The following is a 19,748-nucleotide window of genomic DNA, read 5'->3' on the forward strand; positions in this document are numbered from 1 at the left end:
GGATAGGGGAACGGAATGGCATCTGAATAAGACCGTGTTCTGACACATGCCCGAACTGTACCACCCCCCCACACACACACTGACAGATGACATTGGGTGAAAAGACAGCTCAACATGTTGAGTTTTAACTTGCTTGATCTCTTGTTCACACAGTGCTCCTTGACCATAAACATTTTAGATTACAGTGGTTGTCTGAGATCCATGGGTAATGGATACTGATGACCTGTCCTCAGGATAGGTCATCAGTATCAGATCGGTGGGAGCCCAACACCTGGACCCCGCACTGATCAGCTGATTCGGTTACCAGAAACTATATACAAGGTAAAAAGTCAAAAGCCGCACCACAGGTGTCAGACCCTCATCGATGTAATACTTATCGTCTATCCTGTGGATAGGTGATGTGGGGGCCTCAGACAACCCCTTTAATATCGGTCAAACCTGATCACTTTGGCAGGGCTGGCCAACTACCTTATGTGTAATGGGTTGTGCCAACTTGTGACAACATCCCTACCAACAGAGGGAATGAAGGAATGCGCATGCTGGTTTTCAACATGTCCAGTCCTTTATTCTCATTGGTGTCTGGCAGTGGCTTATTTCCCTTTCCCAAAGAGAACACATGCACACACAGCCTAACTGATGTGCTTGGGTGGGGCAGAAGGAATAGCTGTAGGTGAGCGGACGTTTGGCCAACAGTCGCTCCTTGAATATTTTGTGTGGTTTTCTTAATGAATGGTCGCTAAGTATTGCAGATAAAACTGGACGATTACTGTATCACCAGATCTTGTGTTCTTAGACTTCTTGTACACAACTGGGTGTGCATCCAAATTGGCACCAATTTTGCAGCCGAATGCATTTGGATGACACATCCAGGTTTCAGCCAAGTTCATTCTATCATGCCCTCTATGGGGGTCTTCCATTCTGTTTTGTTCTGTTGAAACGAAGCAGGACCTTCTCTATTTTCTTTAGAGCAGAATGGACCCCTGGAGTCCACCTTGGATGGCACACTCGGACGTACGCATGAAGCCTAAGCCTGCATCCATATCTACGTCAGAGTCTCGTCTTGTCCGTTGTATGATCTTAAGAATGGAAAAACAGTCCCTCTAATGATGGACAACAATGGACCCCGTTGACTTCAATGGGGTCCTTTGGTTGTCCATAATTTTTTTATAGGACTTTTCCGTCCAGGATTCTTCACGGACCAAACAGAGACTTTGACGCGAATGTGAACATAGCCTTATCCTTGCAATAATGTACAGCACTACCATTGTGTACTATAGATACCAGAGATATTTTCCAGTGCCAGAATATTGCTGTATTAGCTTGACAGAAAAGCTGACACTCCACGCTCCTGGCTGACAATTGGCGGTAGTCGCTGTCAGGACTTAGCACGATACAGCTGTGTTCTCTCGCCCCGCGCTTTGTTGTTGCTGATTGGATTTGACATGTGAAGCTGTGAGAGGAGGGGGGCACCTGACCTGAGTGAGGGTCGCCTAGTACATCAGGTGTCAGTGTGGTAATGGGACGTGACACCTCTATTCTGCCCATCTTGTATCTCAGACCTGGCCGCCGATAATTGCATTTATTTGCAGTTTTTTACCTATTTGTCTGTTTAGCAAATAGCTGATAGGATTAAATGTGTGTCAGGACCTCTCCTTTAGCGGGCACACCCTAGAAATAAGATGGTGTTTATCCTCAAGTCTACCTATTACCCAATATATATACAACCTGTATCGTCGTACCCGCTATCCTAGGGGGGTTATCTGTCATAAACTCTTCATATAATAAAAATTCCGGGGCGTTGTTTCTTACCTTGCATTGGGCCGTTCCTCTGTTATTCTTCCTAGAAATATATGACAATAGGACGCTACCACTTCCGTTGTCAGGAGGGCGTGGCCCGACATAGTCTGATGCTGATTGGACAAGCCTAGGGACACGCCTCCAACTGATAACGCCCAGCCGTCAATTTATTCATAAATTTCTAGGAGGAATAACGGAGGGATGCCAGAAGACAGAGCCCTAAGAAAGATGTTATTATATGCGGCAATCCTAGTGTTTATGAGAAGAGACGAGTCAAGTCTATTAATGGCCTGCCCGGTGTAACAACACGTACACCATGATGTGCAAAAGTTTCAGGCAGGTGAGGAAAAATGCTGCGAAGTAAGAATACTGTGTTATTAGTTTATTTTTTATCAAGTGAATGAAATAAGTGAAATCTAATCCCATGAATATTTGGAGAGTCCTTTCCCCTTTGTCTTCTCCGTACACTTGCAGACAGTTTTTGAAGGAACTCGGCAGGGAGGTACACAGATCTTCTGTAGATGTAGGCTTGCTCCAATCCGTCTGTCTCTTCATATAATCCCAGACAGACTGGATGATGATGAGATCAGGGCTCTGCGTGGGCCGGATCATCACTTCCATGACTCCTCCTCCATAGGGCGGTCACACCAGATATTGATGGGGTTTAGATTTCTTTCTTATTATTCACTTCCTTTCATTCATTAACAAAAAAAATAATTTAATAACAATTCCATTTCTGAAAGCATTCTTCTTTGTGGCATTTTTTCGATGTCTGCTTAAAACTTTTGCACAACACTTTGTTTCATAAAACACACATTTGCCATTTCTACTAAAATAGAGAATACCAAAGGGTCACCCTTGTTCCCTAGTGTATAGTCGTTTGGTATTCTGTTCAGTCAGATCTAAGTTCCATTACGGTACATAGTAGGGATGTCACCCAGCTTTCCGTAAAGCCTGAACGTGATCAGATCTCCATTTTTAGGCTGGCTACAATCTATAGGGTTTCCTAACACCACTTTCTGAATGCTTAGTAGTAATTCCTATTATAGAGTGTATGTCTTTTTTTTTTTTTTTTTTCTTATGGTAGAGTTGGAAGGGACCTCAAGGGCCATCGGGTCCAACCCCCTGCGAGTGCAGGTTTTCCTAAATCATCCCAGCTATATGTTTATCCAGGTTCCGCTTGAAGATTTCCATTGATGTCATTTATACTGTTTGGTTATATAGAGCTGATCTATATACGGATTATTGACTGTGCCCATAATGAAATTATTAATGGGTACTGAGGGCAGCCCGTCATCCCCGCACCCCTGATATCCCATATAGATGCAGTAGGTAACGTTCCCCTGTGTTTAGGTGTGCAGCTTTCCGCGCTGCAAGACTGAAAGGGTTAAGACGAGCTGCCTGCGGCTGTCAACATTAATTTCTCCCCGACTCTGTAAACATCAGGAACATAAAAGGCCAATTTCACAACTAAATATAGCAGCGTATTTTGGCCTGATATAAATGGCAGATCACTGCTGTAGAACACGATAGGCTGAGTGTCCCGGTGATACACGGCTTGGAGGCGGGGGAAAGTCTCATGCTAAGGGCACATACCTTACCGAGCTGTGTGTGCTTGATATGTCTGAAAACGAAACCGTTGGGCGGCGTATGAGGATATCCGAAATCACGGACCCAAGCACCTCAAATATCGAGAGGCCCGGTGAACCTCTGACATTGCCACTATACAACTCTGCCGGTCGTGGTCACTACACATTTCAACACGATGTTGCATTTTGTCAAAGGTCATGAGCTATTATTTGGATTTTCCTCCAAAATCAGCGTTGTATTAGCGACAGCACCCTTTGGGGATGTTGACAGGTGTCAGATTTATTGCAAAAATTTCTGCAGTTCTCCTATTCATCTGAATGCGGTGGACAGGCGGCACAAATGGAATGGAATTTTTAGTGATGGATGTATCAGCAAACCCTAACTATTTTGATCATGTTAGATGGCCCTTCTAAAAGTGGGACATTGCAGGCCCCGCTCCTTTCCGTAGAGTTCCCATTCCCAATGCTGTGTCCCAATGCTCCTCTGAATGTTTTTGTGCAGCTACCCAGACCCCTAAACACTGGGGGGACTTCACCACCGCCCTCATTGTCAGGACACTGATAGCACATCGCACAGTTCTTGCAAAGCATTATTATCATGCCAGGCCTTACACCTTCATCCCCATTGAGAATGGCGCTGCTCTACTGTAGCCCTGGCTCATAGTCAGAGACTGAGCTAGCCAACAGGAAAGGGAGAGCACAGGACAAATAAGGAGAGGACAGACACGTACAGCAAGAGGTTAAGGGTGGACATACAGTGCAGCTTAAAGGGTCAGTGCCGGCCCCTTACATTATAGGGTGAGCCAAATGCTCTATTGAACAAAGACCTCTACTCATCTGCTCCATTGATTTCATTGGAAGTGCTGGAGATGGCCAAAGTGGGTGATCTAAACCCCCTTTTCTTGTGATCATTGGGGAACTGAGTGTTCGGACCTCCACTGATCTGCATGATATTCCCCATTCTATGGATAGGGATAAATCAAATCAAATCAAACAAGCTTCATTGGCACGTCCGAATAGATATTTGGCATTGCCAATACTTACTCTTGTAGGAAAACCAATTTAAATATTTACCTACAATTTTTTTCCTCCTCCATGTTGATGGCATTTCCCAGTGTGTTGGGTTATCCTCTTAGCTGCTCATTATCCTCATTCTTTATCGTTTCGTCTTTTTTGGCTAACTCTAATGTTCGCCTCGCTGTATTGATCTTGGGGAAGGCAGGATCCTTTCTACTGCTTGTAAACTTATGTTGATTAGATGACCGCTTGGAAAGATCATCTAAGGGTAAGGACACACGGTCAGGTTTTATTAATGCAAGTGAGGGCCATGAATGGTGAGAACCTATAAAGGACAGACGGTACTTCTCCTTATATTAATCCAGAAACCCAAAGTGTGTCCTTGTCCTTACATTGTTGAAGGGTTGTATCTTTTCTTCAAAGGGTTTTCTAGGCAAAAATATCGATGACCTGGCCTAAGAATAGGTCATCGGTATCAGATCGATGAAGGTCCAAAACCCAACACAGCCAAGAATCAGTTGTTCTGAGAAGCTGACAGACAGATAATGGAACAGGAAGCAGATAGCGCTGTTTTCTCTGCAGTGGCTGAACATGAGACTGCTTCTTGCTCCATTCTCTGTGTCAGCAGCAGGGGACGATGGGTGTCACTGATATTGATGACTTACCATGGGACTGGGTCACCAATATTTTCACCCTGGAAATTCCTAGAGGATATGCTAAAATGAATAGTGGGAGATTTTTTTTCTGGTAATCTCATGTCAAAATTTCTACTTTGGCAATCCCATTTCCTATATTAGGGAGGGTTCACACGGCGTTACGTGCCACGTGATTTGCGGCCGCAAAATAGCGCCGCGTATACGATCCACGCTCCCATTGAAATCAATGGGAGCGTGAACGGCCCGCAAAAGCTCACGCGGCATCTATGTGCCACAACACACGGCATGTAACTACGTGTGAACCCTCCCTTATGGAATATTCTTTACATATAGTGAAATCCTCAGCTCTGAGAGAAGAATACTACACACAGCCAATTGATTTGAATGGGCACAGTGTAATACTTAATTTCCCCTGTGGTGGTGCTGTACGGAAATTTAACACTCACTTAGGCTTTGCCATATGTTACAGTGGAGCTCGGGGGAGGGTCTCTTGAAAATCCCCATTTGTTTGACAAAAAGTCGATCCCAAAGTTGGCAAACTCTTTTAAAGTGCGTATCCGGTGCATATAACATAATATATGTGGGGGTTTTTGTTTGCTTTTTAAATAAAGTGAGTGCTACTTACCTGTCTGATCCCAGATTCTGGCTCCGATGCTGCCCAGGTCCAATTCCTGGTCCCTTCCAACAAACATGGAAATGACTGCTAAGCCAGTTGATGGCCCGTCTGAGAAAATGATTGGCTGAAAAACATTGTATTAGTGTTGGCAGTGACCAGGAAGTAGAGACTGGCAGGGGATCAATGAGGGTGAGTATTGTGAAAAAAATAAATAAAAAAATAAATCAAACTTTTGACCAACCACTTTAACATTCCTACACGCGCACTATATTTATGATCTGCCTAAGTATGCAAAAAGTTGACACATTGAGATTTGTCATCTATCACGTAGTATTTTTGCAGATTTAAAAAAAAATCCAGTGCACTTTAGGTCAAGGTTTAGCTCAACAATGAGACTCTGTGACAGTGCTAGACTCTATAGGACTACATGTCAGGTATCTTTGGCCGTGAGCTGGTTAATAGGAATAGCACCATGGTTTCCTAAGGAGTCCCAGCAGTGGCTCCTCTTCACTTGTTCTCCCGTTAGATGCCGCGAAAGCTCAGCATGTTAGAACAAGCGTTCCCATTACAGAGGCCAGGGTAGGGAGCGACGGGTGGTGCCTCTGATCGCTAGACATCGAAACACGAGAGGTGCAGGGAGGCTTCAAAGCTCCAGAACTCCGGCCTTTGATGAATTTTTGATGGGAGAGTTGGGGATGCTGAGCAGCCTTTCCGTCTCCCAGGCTGGAGTAATTGATTAATAGAAGGTGTGCTCAGGAAAATCCATAACCTGGTGCACGCCTGACACTCTACATGTAAAGAGACGGAGACATGTGGTTTTATGGGAAGTTAACCCTAAATCATTGCCGTACCGTATCAGGATATATTCCTGAATTCAGAAAGGCCACAACTTCTCTGTGCAAACTTTTTTTTTTGTTGAAAATGTGTAACTTTATTTGATGTAATACATTCAAAAAGTTTCTAAAGGAGTTGTATTTAGTGTGTGGGTCGGGTACACTCAAGGAGTGTCCACAGGTTAAAAGAAATTGCTCAGGCAGACACGGCCACACCCTGGTAGGGCTCATTCGCACGGGGCTAAAGGGGGTGGATTCTGACGCCGAATCCACCTCAGAATCCGCCCCCTCACAATAGAGGTCTATGTAGCTTCCTTTTTTCCGTGAGTGGTATGCTCCGGCTCACGGAAAAAAGAAACGAGCTGTCCTTTCTTCAGGCGGATTCCGCAGTTGAGTCAGCCCCGGCGTCCACCTCGCGACAGCACCCTCCGGTCTGGGCCCATTCATTTGAGCCTACTCCGGAACGGGAAGCCGTGACAGTCGTGGCAGGCGCATTTTGGTCCAATTCTGATGCGGCTTCCTGCATCAGAATCAGGACCAAAATACGCCATTCCGTTCCCCATGTGAACTAGCCCGTACACTTTACTAACTCACTAATGGCCCCGGTAACAGCAGTGAGAAGGTGACAAGCAGAGTGCTGGAGTCCCCAGGTTTCTGAAATATGTGTGGGCCAGTGCGGGTCTGGAGTAAGCTTCAGCCCCAGTTGCAGGTCCTAGGCTTGTTAGTGGACCATAAAAGGCTGTAGAGCCTACACTTCAGAGCAGATCCTGGGAGCGAGAGGGTCTGTCCAGTAATACTGATATTTGGTGAGACCTAACTGTTATTTTGTTGTGGTTTTGTTTTGTTCGTGTGGCTGGCAGTAAGCCACAGGTATAACTAGGCTTATCCTGTACTAGATAGAGCTCGGACGAGCAGGATTTTTCTTTTTTTACCTTCTTTTGCTTGAAGTTAAGGTTGTATTTTAGTTAGCTTATTTTGTACCTGAAGTGAAGATTTACTTATTTTGCTATTTTTCAAATAAGCCTCTTTGCACCAGATGTGTCCCTGTCTCTTACTGGTTGGGTCTGCTCCATTGCTACCTACCCCACACAGCATATAAGTGGTTTAGAAGAAATTTCGGTGGTAGTAGACTCTCTAAAACAGCCAGTTAGATCTCTTGACAGTGGCTTCAGATCTTTACAGTGGCTATTTTTGAAGCGAATTCAGCCTCAATTTCAGCTCCAAATTTTGGCTGGAATCTGCTTCTTATTATTTTATCACGCTGCACAACACGGTGGTCTGCTCAGTCTTGCTGTAAATTCTGAAGCTGATTCACCGTCAGGACCCGTGGCGTGAGCTGCACTATTGTATCTGAGACTAATAGGCAAACATAGCCATGGTGGAAAGTCAAAGTATTGCTTCGAGTCTTCACCACGGGTTCCACAGGCCCTGAATTTGGAAAGGAATCTGGTAGGGAAGACCTTAAATTCCTCTCCAAACTTCTCTGTGTGAACCTGTCCTAATTCTACATTGTACCATTACTCTGTTATTCCTCCTAGAAATCTATGGATACAAATCAATGGGTGTTACCATTTAGGGGAACTTACATTTTTTTTAATGGGTCCTTTTGTATAGAAAAAGTAGCCTATATATACTATATACTGGCCCAGTGTATACTATCAGCACACTCTTTTCTATATACTATGTATATGACTTTTGGTTAGGTTTGGTATGTGTGCCAGGAAGTTTCCCGTTGCATACTCCGGTTATGTGCTTAAAGAGGACATTTAACCACCTCCATCAACTCCATCCACTTGCATCCATCTATAGGTGTTGGTGCCCTAATTTTGCTGTTGCAATTTTTTTTTGCTAGCCCCCACCCTTCCTGAGCAATCAGTGCAGTTAGTTTTGGTGCATATTCAGTCTCTATGGTCAAGTGGGCGGTCCTAGACGGTCTACTTCACCCCAGGGCAGCCCACCTGACAATAATAGCCTAATTAATATATTGAGAGTTAAAAATAACAATACTGATTGCTCAGGAATGGTGGGGGTTCGAGAAAAAATTCCAACTATGTCAGAATCAGTGGAGTTGATGCCTATTAAGGGATGCAAAGATTTGGAGTTGTTGAAGGTACTATAAGTTCCCTGTAAAGCTACATGTGAACAGAGGCTTAATTCAGTTATACCATAACAGTAGAAAATCCTGGATGTGCAGTTTATTGACTGATCCTCTTATACTTGGAGGCAGATATTATTTACATGAATTGGTGAGTCTGCATATAACTTTGTAGACGGTAGTTACTGATGATTTTATAGACATGGTTACCAAGTATAGAACGTCCTGTATATATATTAGTTAGATCTCTTAATTTTTACTATATTTTTTCTCATCACAACAGTTTACAAGCCCTGCGGAAAGAGAAATCCCGGGATGCTGCTCGCTCTCGACGTGGAAAGGAAAATTTTGAGTTTTACGAGCTTGCCAAACTGCTTCCTCTACCTGCAGCCATCACCAGTCAACTGGATAAGGCCTCCATCATTCGGTTGACCATCAGCTACCTAAAGATGAGAGATTTTGCCAACCAGGGAGATCCGCCATGGAACCTACGCATGGAAGGCCCACCTCCCAACACCTCTGTCAAAGGTGCGTCAGTGTTTAGAAGTTTTATGTGTATACTAAATAACTGGTTCTACGAAGACACCGATAAGCTAAGGCCCCATGTAGCAAAACACAGCTAAAAAACGCTGCAAAATTGTCTTGCGTTTTTTTCCAAAGCGTTTTTCATTGCCGGGTTTTTCTTTGCGTTTTTCTTCCCATATTAAATTTGTAGGAAAACCTATAGCCTTTAGCTGTAAATAGGTTTGCACCTTAAAAAACTAGTGATTGTAGTGACATTTTCATCTCAAACTTCATAAAAGTTAGCTAAAAGTGAGACCCCGTATCATGAAATTCAAAGTTCATAGAGGACCTGGATGCCTTTCTTGAAGAGAGCAATATAACAGGTTATGGGCTCTAGATTTTAAGGACACGTTGATCCAGGGTTTTTTATACCGACTGCCAGATTGGAACGGGAAGGAATTTTTTTCCCCTGAAATGGGGCAATTGGCATAATCCTCATGATTATTATTTTTTTTTTTGCCTTCCTCTGGGTCAGCACTGTAGGGGATTGCAGGGTTATAGGTTGGATGTGATGGACTGATGTCTTCACCCAACCTCATCTACTATGTAACTTATTTTTTATTGCACTTTTGTTTCTGTTCTTTACGCCCCAATTTTTCAAAAGCCATAGCAATTTTTTCCGTTCACACAAAAAAGCTAAAAAAAAAAATTATTTGATGGGGTGGAATTGGAAAAAAAAACATAGTTGTGCCATCCATTTTCAGGTTTTGTTTTTACGTTTATTGTGCAGCACAAGGGAAACATGTTTATTTTGCAGTTCAAGGTGGCTATGGTGATACCAAATTTATATAGATATTTTTATTTATTTAAATGTAGACTGTGAGCCCCATATACGGATCACAATGTACATTTTTTTTTCCTATCAGTGTGTCTTTGTAGAATGGGAGGAAATCCACACAAACACGGGAAGAACATACAAACTCCTTGCAGATGTTTTTTTTTTTTTTTTTTCTTATGGTAGAGTTGGAAGGGACCTCAAGGGCCATCGGGTCCAACCCCCTGCGAGTGCAGGTTTTCCTAAATCATCCCAGCTATATGTTTATCCAGATTCCGCTTGAAGATTTCCATTGATGGAGCGCCCACCACCTCCCGTGGCAGCCTATTCCACTCTCTCACTACCCTCACTGTCAGAAAGTTTTTCCTAATGTCTAATCTGTATCTCTTTCCCTTTAGTTTCATCCCATTGCTTCTTGTACTTCCTTGTGCTAATGAGAATAGGGGAGATCCCTCTGCACTGTGACTACCTTTCAGATATTTGTAGACTGCTATTAAATCTCCCCTCAGCCTTCTCTTCTGCAAACTAAACAATCCCAGTTCTTTTAGCCGCTCCTCATAGGACATGGTTTGCAGACCTTCCACCATTTTGGTTGCTCTTCTCTGGACTTGCTCCAATATATCGATGTCTTTCTTGAATTGAGGCGCCCAGAACTGTACACAGTATTCCAGGTGTGGTCTGACCAGGGAAGAGTACAGTTGTTCCTGTTGGGATTTGAACCCAGAACTCCAGCACTGCAAGGCTGCAGTGCTAACCACTGAGCCACCGTCTTGTCCCTTATATAGATATTGTTATGATTTAATACTGTAAAAAAAAAATACGTGAAAAAAAATCATGCACCATGTTCTGATATGAGTAACTTTTTTTAATGTTTCCTTCTAAAGAACTATATAAGGAAAACTGTACAGTAAATATACTATTAGACATGCCAAATGCTATATGTGGTGGTTAAAGTGAACCTGTCACATTGAAAATATGGCCCAGTTGTCAGGCAGCATTTTCTAGAGCAAGAGGAACTAAGCAGAGAGCTCGAAAATTATTGATCCTGAACGTTATTGATCTATAGCTATTCTCATGTTGGGCTTAGGAATCCAGTGACAGCCTTCCTTGTATCGGTGTGCATACAGATATGTCTTTCAGTAACTAAATAGGATCACCCATTGGACCTCTTGAAGGGGTTTTCCAGGTAAATTGAAAAATCCAAGGGAGTCAGGTGTAGTCTAAAATGGAAAAAAGTGATACTTTCCTATTCCCAGTCTTTCATTCTGGCATTGGGTCCCCTATTAAATTCGGTGTCTGAACTGACAGGGTCAGAAATGAAGTGGTGACCACTATGGCTAGTCACTGGTCTTGTGTTGGATAGTAGTGACATCACTGCTAATACATCATCAATGCCTAACGTGACCACTGAGGCCAGTAGTTGGCACAGAATAGAACAGGAGACCCAACACCAGAACAGAAGACTGGGGGTAGTTGAGCATTTCTTCTTTTTTTATTTTAGTCCACTCTGTCCCCTGGATTTTCCAGTTTGCCTAAAAACGCCTTTAGGCCCCTCGTGGTGTAAATGCCACAATTTGCCTGCGGTGCAAACGCTGCGGAAAAAATCGCTGCGTTTTACAGTCAGAGCAAAGTGGATGGGATTCTAGTGAATCCCATGCCCACTTTGCAGTAAAAACCGCGTCGTGGACATGGCGCGATTTCCAAAACTGAAGCAGTTTTGGAAATCGTAGCTTGTCAATTATACCTACGGAAGCGCTGGCAGTTTCCCTATAAGGATAATTGAAATAGAAAGCCTGCAGAAGAAACCAATGCGAATTTTTTGTCTGAAGCGCCATGCACGAAGAAATGCAATGTGCCAAAGCAAAATCTGCAACAATAAAAAAATCTGTGTTTCCGCAACATTGGGCCTGTCAGTTCTATCAATCTGCTCTATAACATGCTACCTGTAGATTGCACTTTGTTGTCATTGTGACTACCAATATTATGGCGGTATAGAACGATCCATAATGTAATGTTACTATTTTCTGTCCATGACTCATTGCATTCCTCTGCATTCTCATAAATGGTTCGATTACACATGTATCCTACCCCCCTGGGAAGGAAAAAGCATATACCTCTCATTCCCTGTAAGTATTAGGATCTTATTAGACTGAAAGCTTATAAGTGTTTATAGTCTGCGCGGCTCCCACCACGGCTCCAGTGTCTTTCCTCCTAAGCGCCATAGTAGCTGACATTAAACGGTTCTTTGCTGTCGGGGTATGCACAATAAAAATGCATAGAGCTGTCAGCAATCATTCATTTAATCAGGCTGTGCAATGAGGTAAACAAAGATGGCAGATTAATGAGTCCGGCGTGCTCATTGACTGACAGCGCTGCAAACATAGGCTGTCTGCTATTAACCCTAATACAGCCACGTCCCACAATTTATATATTATATGGGATCCCACAGTGTTTTGCAGTTTCTTCCCACAGCAAATGTAAGTGATCATTGGATAGTTAAATATCCTGCAATGCAGTCCTGCACATTGTGTAGCCCTGCTATGTCATATCTATCATAGTATAAGGCCAGGGCCCCACGTTGCGAAAATGCAGCGTATAATCTGTATCCCATCCACACATTGCAGAAAGAAAATCTGCAACAGAAAAGCTGCATTTTCAAAAACCTTTGCGTTTTTGTAAATCGCCCATGTCAATTATACCTACAGAAACGCTGGCGTTTTCCATGTAGGTATAATAGAGCCAGAAAGTTAACGGAGGAAAACTCTGTGAAATCGCAAAGAAAACCGCTGCACAAAAAAAATGCAAAGCGTATTTACAGCACTTTTTTTTTTTTTGCAGCGTTTTTGCCTAAAGCGTTTTCCAAAAATGTTTAATTGATGACCTATTTTAAGGATAGGTCATGAATTATTTAGCCTTTACTCCGGCCGCTTATTTGCAGCGGCCCGACACATAGGACCATAACCTAAATTTGAAAATATTGTCTTATTTTATATGATAAATCTCCAGGATTCTATACTGACTGCCAGATTGGAGTCGGGAAGGAATCTTTTCCCTGAAATGGGGCAATTGTCATGAGCCTCATAGGTTTTTTTTTTGCCTTCCCCTGAATCAACACTGTAGGGATTGTAGGGTTATAGATTGGACTTGATGGACTGATGTCTTCATCCAACCTCATCTACTATGTAACTATATAAATAAGGTGTAATACAGTACTATTGTAGCTCTGTTCTAGAACATCCTCATAATATCGTGTATAGAGGTATCTAATTTAAGGGAATATGTTACCAAAAATGTGAATGCCTTAAAGTACTATATCCTGTAATCTTCACACTTGTCACTAAGCCGAATAATAGCCTAACACTTACCAATTCTGTCGGGATTTTCATTGAAGCAGCCACGTCCTTTACATCACAAATAACACAGACAAGATTACAATAGAAGCTCACTCCTAACAGTAAAAAACCTCTCCCTTAGACCTCAATAAATCAGCTCAAGTCTGGGACAACATAGGGGCTCAGAGGTTAGCGCTTGAGTCCTGGGTTCGAATCCTGCCAAGGACAACATCTAAAATGTATGTTTGTATGTTCTCCCTGTGTTTGTGTGGATTTCCTCCCATACTACAAAGACATACTGATAGGAAAAATATTGATTATGAGCCCTATATGGGACTCGCAATCTACAAAAAAAAAAAAAAAAAAAAAAATCAGCTTGAATCTATTGTTGCTTATGACTATGCTGTAAAGCATATACGGTAACTAGATACTGTTAACAGTGCATAGCAGAAGTTCAGGTAAAATGGCAGCCCCTATGGCCATGTCCTGGAAATAGAATAAAATGTATAAGAAAATTAAAAAAGCTAGTGCACTATCTAGTCTTAATAAATAAAAAACACCACTTTTGTCAATGGCCATGTCCAGTATTGCAGCCTAGCCCCTAGGCACAACAATGCCTATAAGCTATAAACATGACTGCTGATCCTTTATTTGAAGGGCTGACCCCTTTGTCTATACTCATTCAACCGCTTTCAAAGAAATGGATACCCTTGTCTGCTTGAGTGCACTATAGCGGCGTCTCTTGGGGCCGCAGTGTATTGGATCGTGGTTTTGGTGCTTTATTATAAAGTGAAGAAATCTAATGCAGAATTTATTAAGACTGAGTTTGTCGGATGTTCCGATTGATTCTGATTTTGATGTTTATGTAGGTAAGCAAATTGGGGAGGGGACACATGCAATAATTTTGGAGCTTAGAAGATCTGAACCTATAAGAAAACTGACCCTAGTAATGTAATAAGAAAAAAATGTTTTTGCTATGGTGATGATTTACCATAAGCTATTTTATGTATAATCTGTTTGGCAAAATATCAGAAAAACGTGGAAATCCGTATGCAATAGGATATACTCCAGGTAAATACAACGAAAAAACAGAGAACGTAGTAAAAATGCAGCAAAACTAAACGTTTTTTACGACTATGTTTTTCATTGTGTTTTTCTTTAGGGTCTTGTAGTCCCCTATTAAATACTCACAATTCCGCAGCTAAAATGAACATGGTGTGTTTTTGATATCAAGGCTCTCCCCCCCCTCAAAGTATGTGGATGGGATTAACCAAAATCTCATTCACTTTGCCAGTACTGTAAAACACAGTTTTTTTTCCCACTGCATGTCTGCAGCAGCTGAAGACGCTGTGTTTCTGCAACGTTGGGCCTTAAAATAAGATAATAAGATAGTCCTTTAATAGTCCCACAATGGGGAAATTCAGTGTGATACAGCATGATGGATAGCACAGTAGTATATAGCAAGATAGAACACATACAAGCTCATGGCCAATAGAGAGATACTAGGAGAAGAAACAAAAGACAAACTGCAGGATCATTTAGTTCTCTGTGCGTAATGATGTTGATAATACAGCCCGACCGTGGTTGGAGGACATGAGGAGGGGGTCACAGCATGTAGATAGAACAGGCAGAAACAGATAACATATGGTAGTTCCTTTGGTAGGTTGTGAGGTCTCATGCTCAGCTGATAGTTCGATATATTGCATCAACAATAAAACCATAAAAATGTCCCATAAACTACCCCATCCTTCATCGCAAGCCCTCCTCCTATCTTCTTACCACTGTCACGTATTCTATCCTCCCAAAGAAGTCTAAAGCCATCCAGGGAGACAGGGTGCTGCTCTCTTGCCATGTTTCCTTAACTTGTGGGGGTAGATGGTAGGTTCCTAGGCTGTAAAGAGTCCCACGTGTCCACAGTAAATGAAAGAAATACCAGTCAGCCGACCTTAGGCATCTTCCGCGCATAAGCCTTAGACACCAAAAAAAATTTCCTTGAAATGAGTCGTCAGTTTCATGCAAGTTTCCCTCCATGCTTTGTCTACTTCATGTTGTCTCTGCTTTCTTTAGCTCGTGAGGAGATGGTAACAAGGCGCATGTACACAGGAAATTCCAGCTGAGTAGGTTTCTTCCAAGCTTAAACAATAGACACAAGAAAATAGTTTGCAGGTTTTTCCATTCCATATATTGTAGTTAGCTAATTCATAATGCTAGGTTGCTTGAGTAGAGAATTCTTGAAGATACAATCAAAAAGAGTGAAAAGGGAAAGATAAAGGTCGCTCTCAGGTTGGAGCTCTGTATTGAGGCTGCCACTCATGCAGCACCATCTTGGAAAAAAAGCCAGAAAGTTGAAAAAATGAGATAGGTGGGTGCTGATCTCAAAGTGATATTGTCCAAGATAGTCAGGTCTGGACGTATATTTCTGAAAGGTAAAGTTGACTAAAAAAAAAAACCTGTTCAGTCCCCTGCTGCATATGTAATGTCCCAGTTATCAATGTGACCACCACAGCTAGTCACTGGCTTTAGCCTAGTCATTGGACTTGTACCATGCATACGAGCAGCACCGCAGTAGTTACATGCATTGCATGTACAGCATGTTGTCACTGAAGAGAAATAGGGACTGATGGGGATCGCTGGAGTAGTGGCACTGGAGCAGCTGCGGATTGACCAGGTTAGGGGCATTTTTATTTTTTTATATTAAAGGGATTCTATCATTAGAATCCCATTTTTTAATAGTAACACATAGGAATAGACTTAAGAAAGCCTATTCTTGTCCTACCTTTAGAAGTCTTCTCTGCGCCGCCATTCGTTAGATATTCCCGTTTTTCTTGGGTATGCAAATGATTTTCCTTGCAACACTGGGGGCGTATCTCTGCACTCAACTTGAAAAATCTCCATCACCACCTCTTCTTCTTCTGGAACGCCTCTTCACTGCGTCCTCTTCCGGAGCTGGTCTTCTAAATCTCAGGCATGCTTAGTTAGCTCTGCCATTGGGCTTCGGGCAGAGCCAACTGCGCATGTCTGCGGCCATTTTCTTGTGGCTGCTTACATGACCATACTGTGCATGCAGTACTCTTGTGTAAGTATCCACAAGAAAATGGCCGCAGACATAAGCAGTCGGCTCTTCTCAAAGCCTGATGGTAGAGTCGACAGCGCATGTCTAGGGTTTGGAAGACCAGCACCGGAAGAGGGTGTGGCAGAGAGGCGTTCCAGAAGAAGATGAGGCCACGCTGGGGATTTTTCAATCAGCTTTGGGGAAACCCCCAGTGTTGTTTGAGGGCAGGGGAACGTCCCCAGTTCTGCTCTTCCTTTTTCTTCTACTTCCCCCCTTTTCTCTCTCCCCCCCCCCCCCTCCTTTTTTCTGGTTTCAGTTCTTATATTGATATATATTTTTTCTGTACTTACCGTGTTAATTATATTCAGCACATGCTCTTTTGGGTTCTTTCCTTTTTTGGCAAAACTTTTGATTACCGTTTTCCCTTAATATCAATATACGGTGTATAACTGAACTAGAGGGCGCTGTTGCTGTTATCCACTTGTAGTTATCTATATGTTGAAATTTCATTGGAGAGATAGGTACCATGTGGTACAGAATGGGAGGTGTATCACGGTTCATTGATAAATAAGAATATATACAGAGAGGCGGGATCTCTTTCTCTCAGACGTAGCCTCTCCCTTAATCATGTGATCTTCCTTATATCACATGATCGGCGGTATCACGTGAATGTATAACTGTGACGCTTGGATCATGCACCGATGCTAAGAGGAATATAGAAGCCTATTATAAGAGGTAATGCAGGTTTCTTCTATATTGCAAATTTGGATAATCCTATTAGGGTACATTTATATGTTTTTCTTCTTCTTTTTTCTGTTTTTGTTACATAATGGCATCTATATACTTGTGACTGTGATGCTATTGGGTATTTCTTACTTTCCACTAAAGAACATTTGCCTATAGTAAGAGAATATTATATATTGTATAGATAGTTGGTCTATATGTACTGTTGAGAATAACCAATTGTTGAAATTTAAAAATTATCGATAGGCGATTGCAGAGGTCAAATGTCAGCTAGGCTCTTCTCAAAGCCTGATGGTAGAGTCGACAGCGCATGTCTAGGATTTGGAAGACCAGCACCGGAAGAGGATGTGGCAGAGAGGCGTTCCAGAAGAAGATGAGGCCACGCTGGGGATTTTTCAATCAGCTTTGGGGAAACCCCCAGTGTTGTTTGAGGGCAGGGGAACGTCCCCAGTTCTGCAAAAAAATCATTTGCATACCAAAGAAAACCAGGAATATCTAAACAATGGCGGCACGGAGAAGACTTCTAAAGGTAGGGGAAGAATAGCCTTTCTTAGGGCTATTCCGATGTGTTAGTATTAAAAAAAAAACACATTCTAATAATAAAATCCCATTAACTTACCTGCTGTTTGTCAACCGTTCTGAAAACCATGAACATCCCCTTTAAATATCATTCAGGACTGGCACCAGGACCATTATCCCCAGCCATTGTTCCTCCATCCTCTGCATATTTGATAACTCTTGGAATCACTCCAATAGGAATAGAGCTGTTTTGGATTTGCAGTGTCTCAGAGTGACAAGTCAGGAAATGTGTAGAAAGTATTGTAGAATGTCTTTCTTTTGTCAAATATTTTATTTGGGATATGTAAAGTAATGATCTCTCACTTACGTATACTGTTATATGGGTCCAGCAGCGCTGATCCAGAATTAGGAAGAAGCCCAATTTTTTTTTAAATTTGGGGTAAAAATTCCTTCTTGACTAAATAGATGGTATTGAAATAAATGCAGACTCAACAGGACTTTTCCATAACTAGTGATATTTTCAACAAATCCAGAGTTAGAAAGTTGTATAGTCTTCCTATGCCTACAGTTAAGAATCCCATCCATGTAGATGCTGATATCTTTTTTCCTCTAAACGCACAGTGGTATATACACCCTTGTCATGTTGTGTACAGGGAACGGTTACTAAAAGAAGGTATAAAAAAGATCATTATCGAGAGTGATGAACCATCCTGTCATATACTTGTATGTAATATAGTTATTAGATTGCCCAATTGTCTTGTGAAATGCTAGCCAGTGTTGCCAGAACACTCCTTCTTTAGCGCCCTTATTTGTTCTTTAAAGGGAATCTATCATTGGCGAAACACGTTTTTAACTAAAGCCCATTGGAATAGCCTTTATAAAGGACATTCTACTTGTACCTTTGTTTCTATCCAGCTCTCCAGCGTTTCTACGAAAAAACTTTCCTTTTCATATGCAAATTACGTTTAGGGAGCACAGTGTGCGTTTTCCCTGTGCTCCGAGCACACCAGCGTCATCCCCTGCTCGCCGACCCTTACGGTATCCTAGTCACTGCCATCTTCATCTTCTGGTCTTTCTCTCTCTTACGTAGGCAACCAAAGCTGTTCTCTTTGTGATGGAAATCCCACACATGCACGGTTGGCTCTACCACTTCGGGTTCGGACAGAGCCAACTGTGGATGCTCCGTCGGCCATTTTTGAGTGGTTTCTTACACCAGCTAATCATCTAATATGTGGTGGGCTATCCTAACTAGTCCTGATGGCAGACAGTCCCTTTTCATTCAGATGCCGACGGATAGTACGGGTTGACACTGTTGTACCCTCGGACTGCAGGGCAGCTTGAACTTGTTTGGATGTTAGTCGAGGTTCTTTATCCACCATCTGCACAATCTTGTGTTGAAATCTCTCGCCAATTTTTCTTTTCCGTCCACATCTAGGGAGGTTAGCCACAGTGCCATGGGCTTTAAACTTCTTGATGACACTGCGCACGGTAGACACAGGAACATTCAGGTCTTTGGAGATGGACTTGTAGCCTTGAGATTGCTCATGCTTCCTCACAATTTTGCTTCTCAAGTCCCCAGACAATTCTTTGGTCTTCTTTCTTTTCTCCATTCTCAAATGGGTGAAGCTAAAGCCCCACGTTGCGGAAGCACAGTTTTTTTGTCGCAGATTTTGTTGTGGTTTTTTGACACAAAGCCAAGAATGGATTGAGCAGAAGGTAGAAGTATAAGAACTTCCAATATACTTCCCATTCCTTTCATAGACATTCTTGGCTTTGGCTCAAAAAAAAAACGTAACAAAACTGCAACAAAAAAAGCTGCGTTTCCACAACGAGGGGCCTCAGCCTTAAACAGTAAAAATGGTCTCCATTTGTCTCTGGACAAAAAAGTCCTGCTTGGAGAACATTTTCAGCCACAATTTGGACTACGAACATGGCCTACATTAGTTCCGAAGACCCAACATGCCAATGGTGCCAGCAACGTTCCAGGACACCTGATGGAGCAAACTCTTTTAGTATGGAGACAGAGTCATCTGAAGGTAATAATATTCTATGAGATTGGCGCAGGAGTGTAAGAAATGTAACAGCCCGTAGAATATCTTCCTGCATTTGCTTCACAGCCAGAGGCGAATCATTTCTTTTTGTTTCAGGGGTTAACTGGA

General features: G+C 42.4%; 1 protein-coding gene across 5 annotated transcripts in view; it reads left to right on the forward strand.

Annotated features, from left to right (window-relative positions):
• NPAS3 (neuronal PAS domain protein 3) overlaps nucleotides 1-19,748 on the forward strand; it is a 344,072-nt gene that overhangs the window by 139,159 nt on the left and 185,165 nt on the right. For all 5 annotated transcript variants that reach the window (XM_075282962.1, XM_075282963.1, XM_075282965.1 and 2 more), the window contains one exon: nucleotides 8,887-9,131. In XM_075282962.1, the coding sequence (XP_075139063.1) occupies nucleotides 8,887-9,131 (245 nt within the window). The remainder of the gene's footprint in view (nucleotides 1-8,886; nucleotides 9,132-19,748) is intronic.

Source organism: Leptodactylus fuscus, chromosome 7, assembly GCF_031893055.1.
Source record: "Leptodactylus fuscus isolate aLepFus1 chromosome 7, aLepFus1.hap2, whole genome shotgun sequence".
NCBI classification, from domain to species: domain Eukaryota; kingdom Metazoa; phylum Chordata; class Amphibia; order Anura; family Leptodactylidae; genus Leptodactylus; species Leptodactylus fuscus.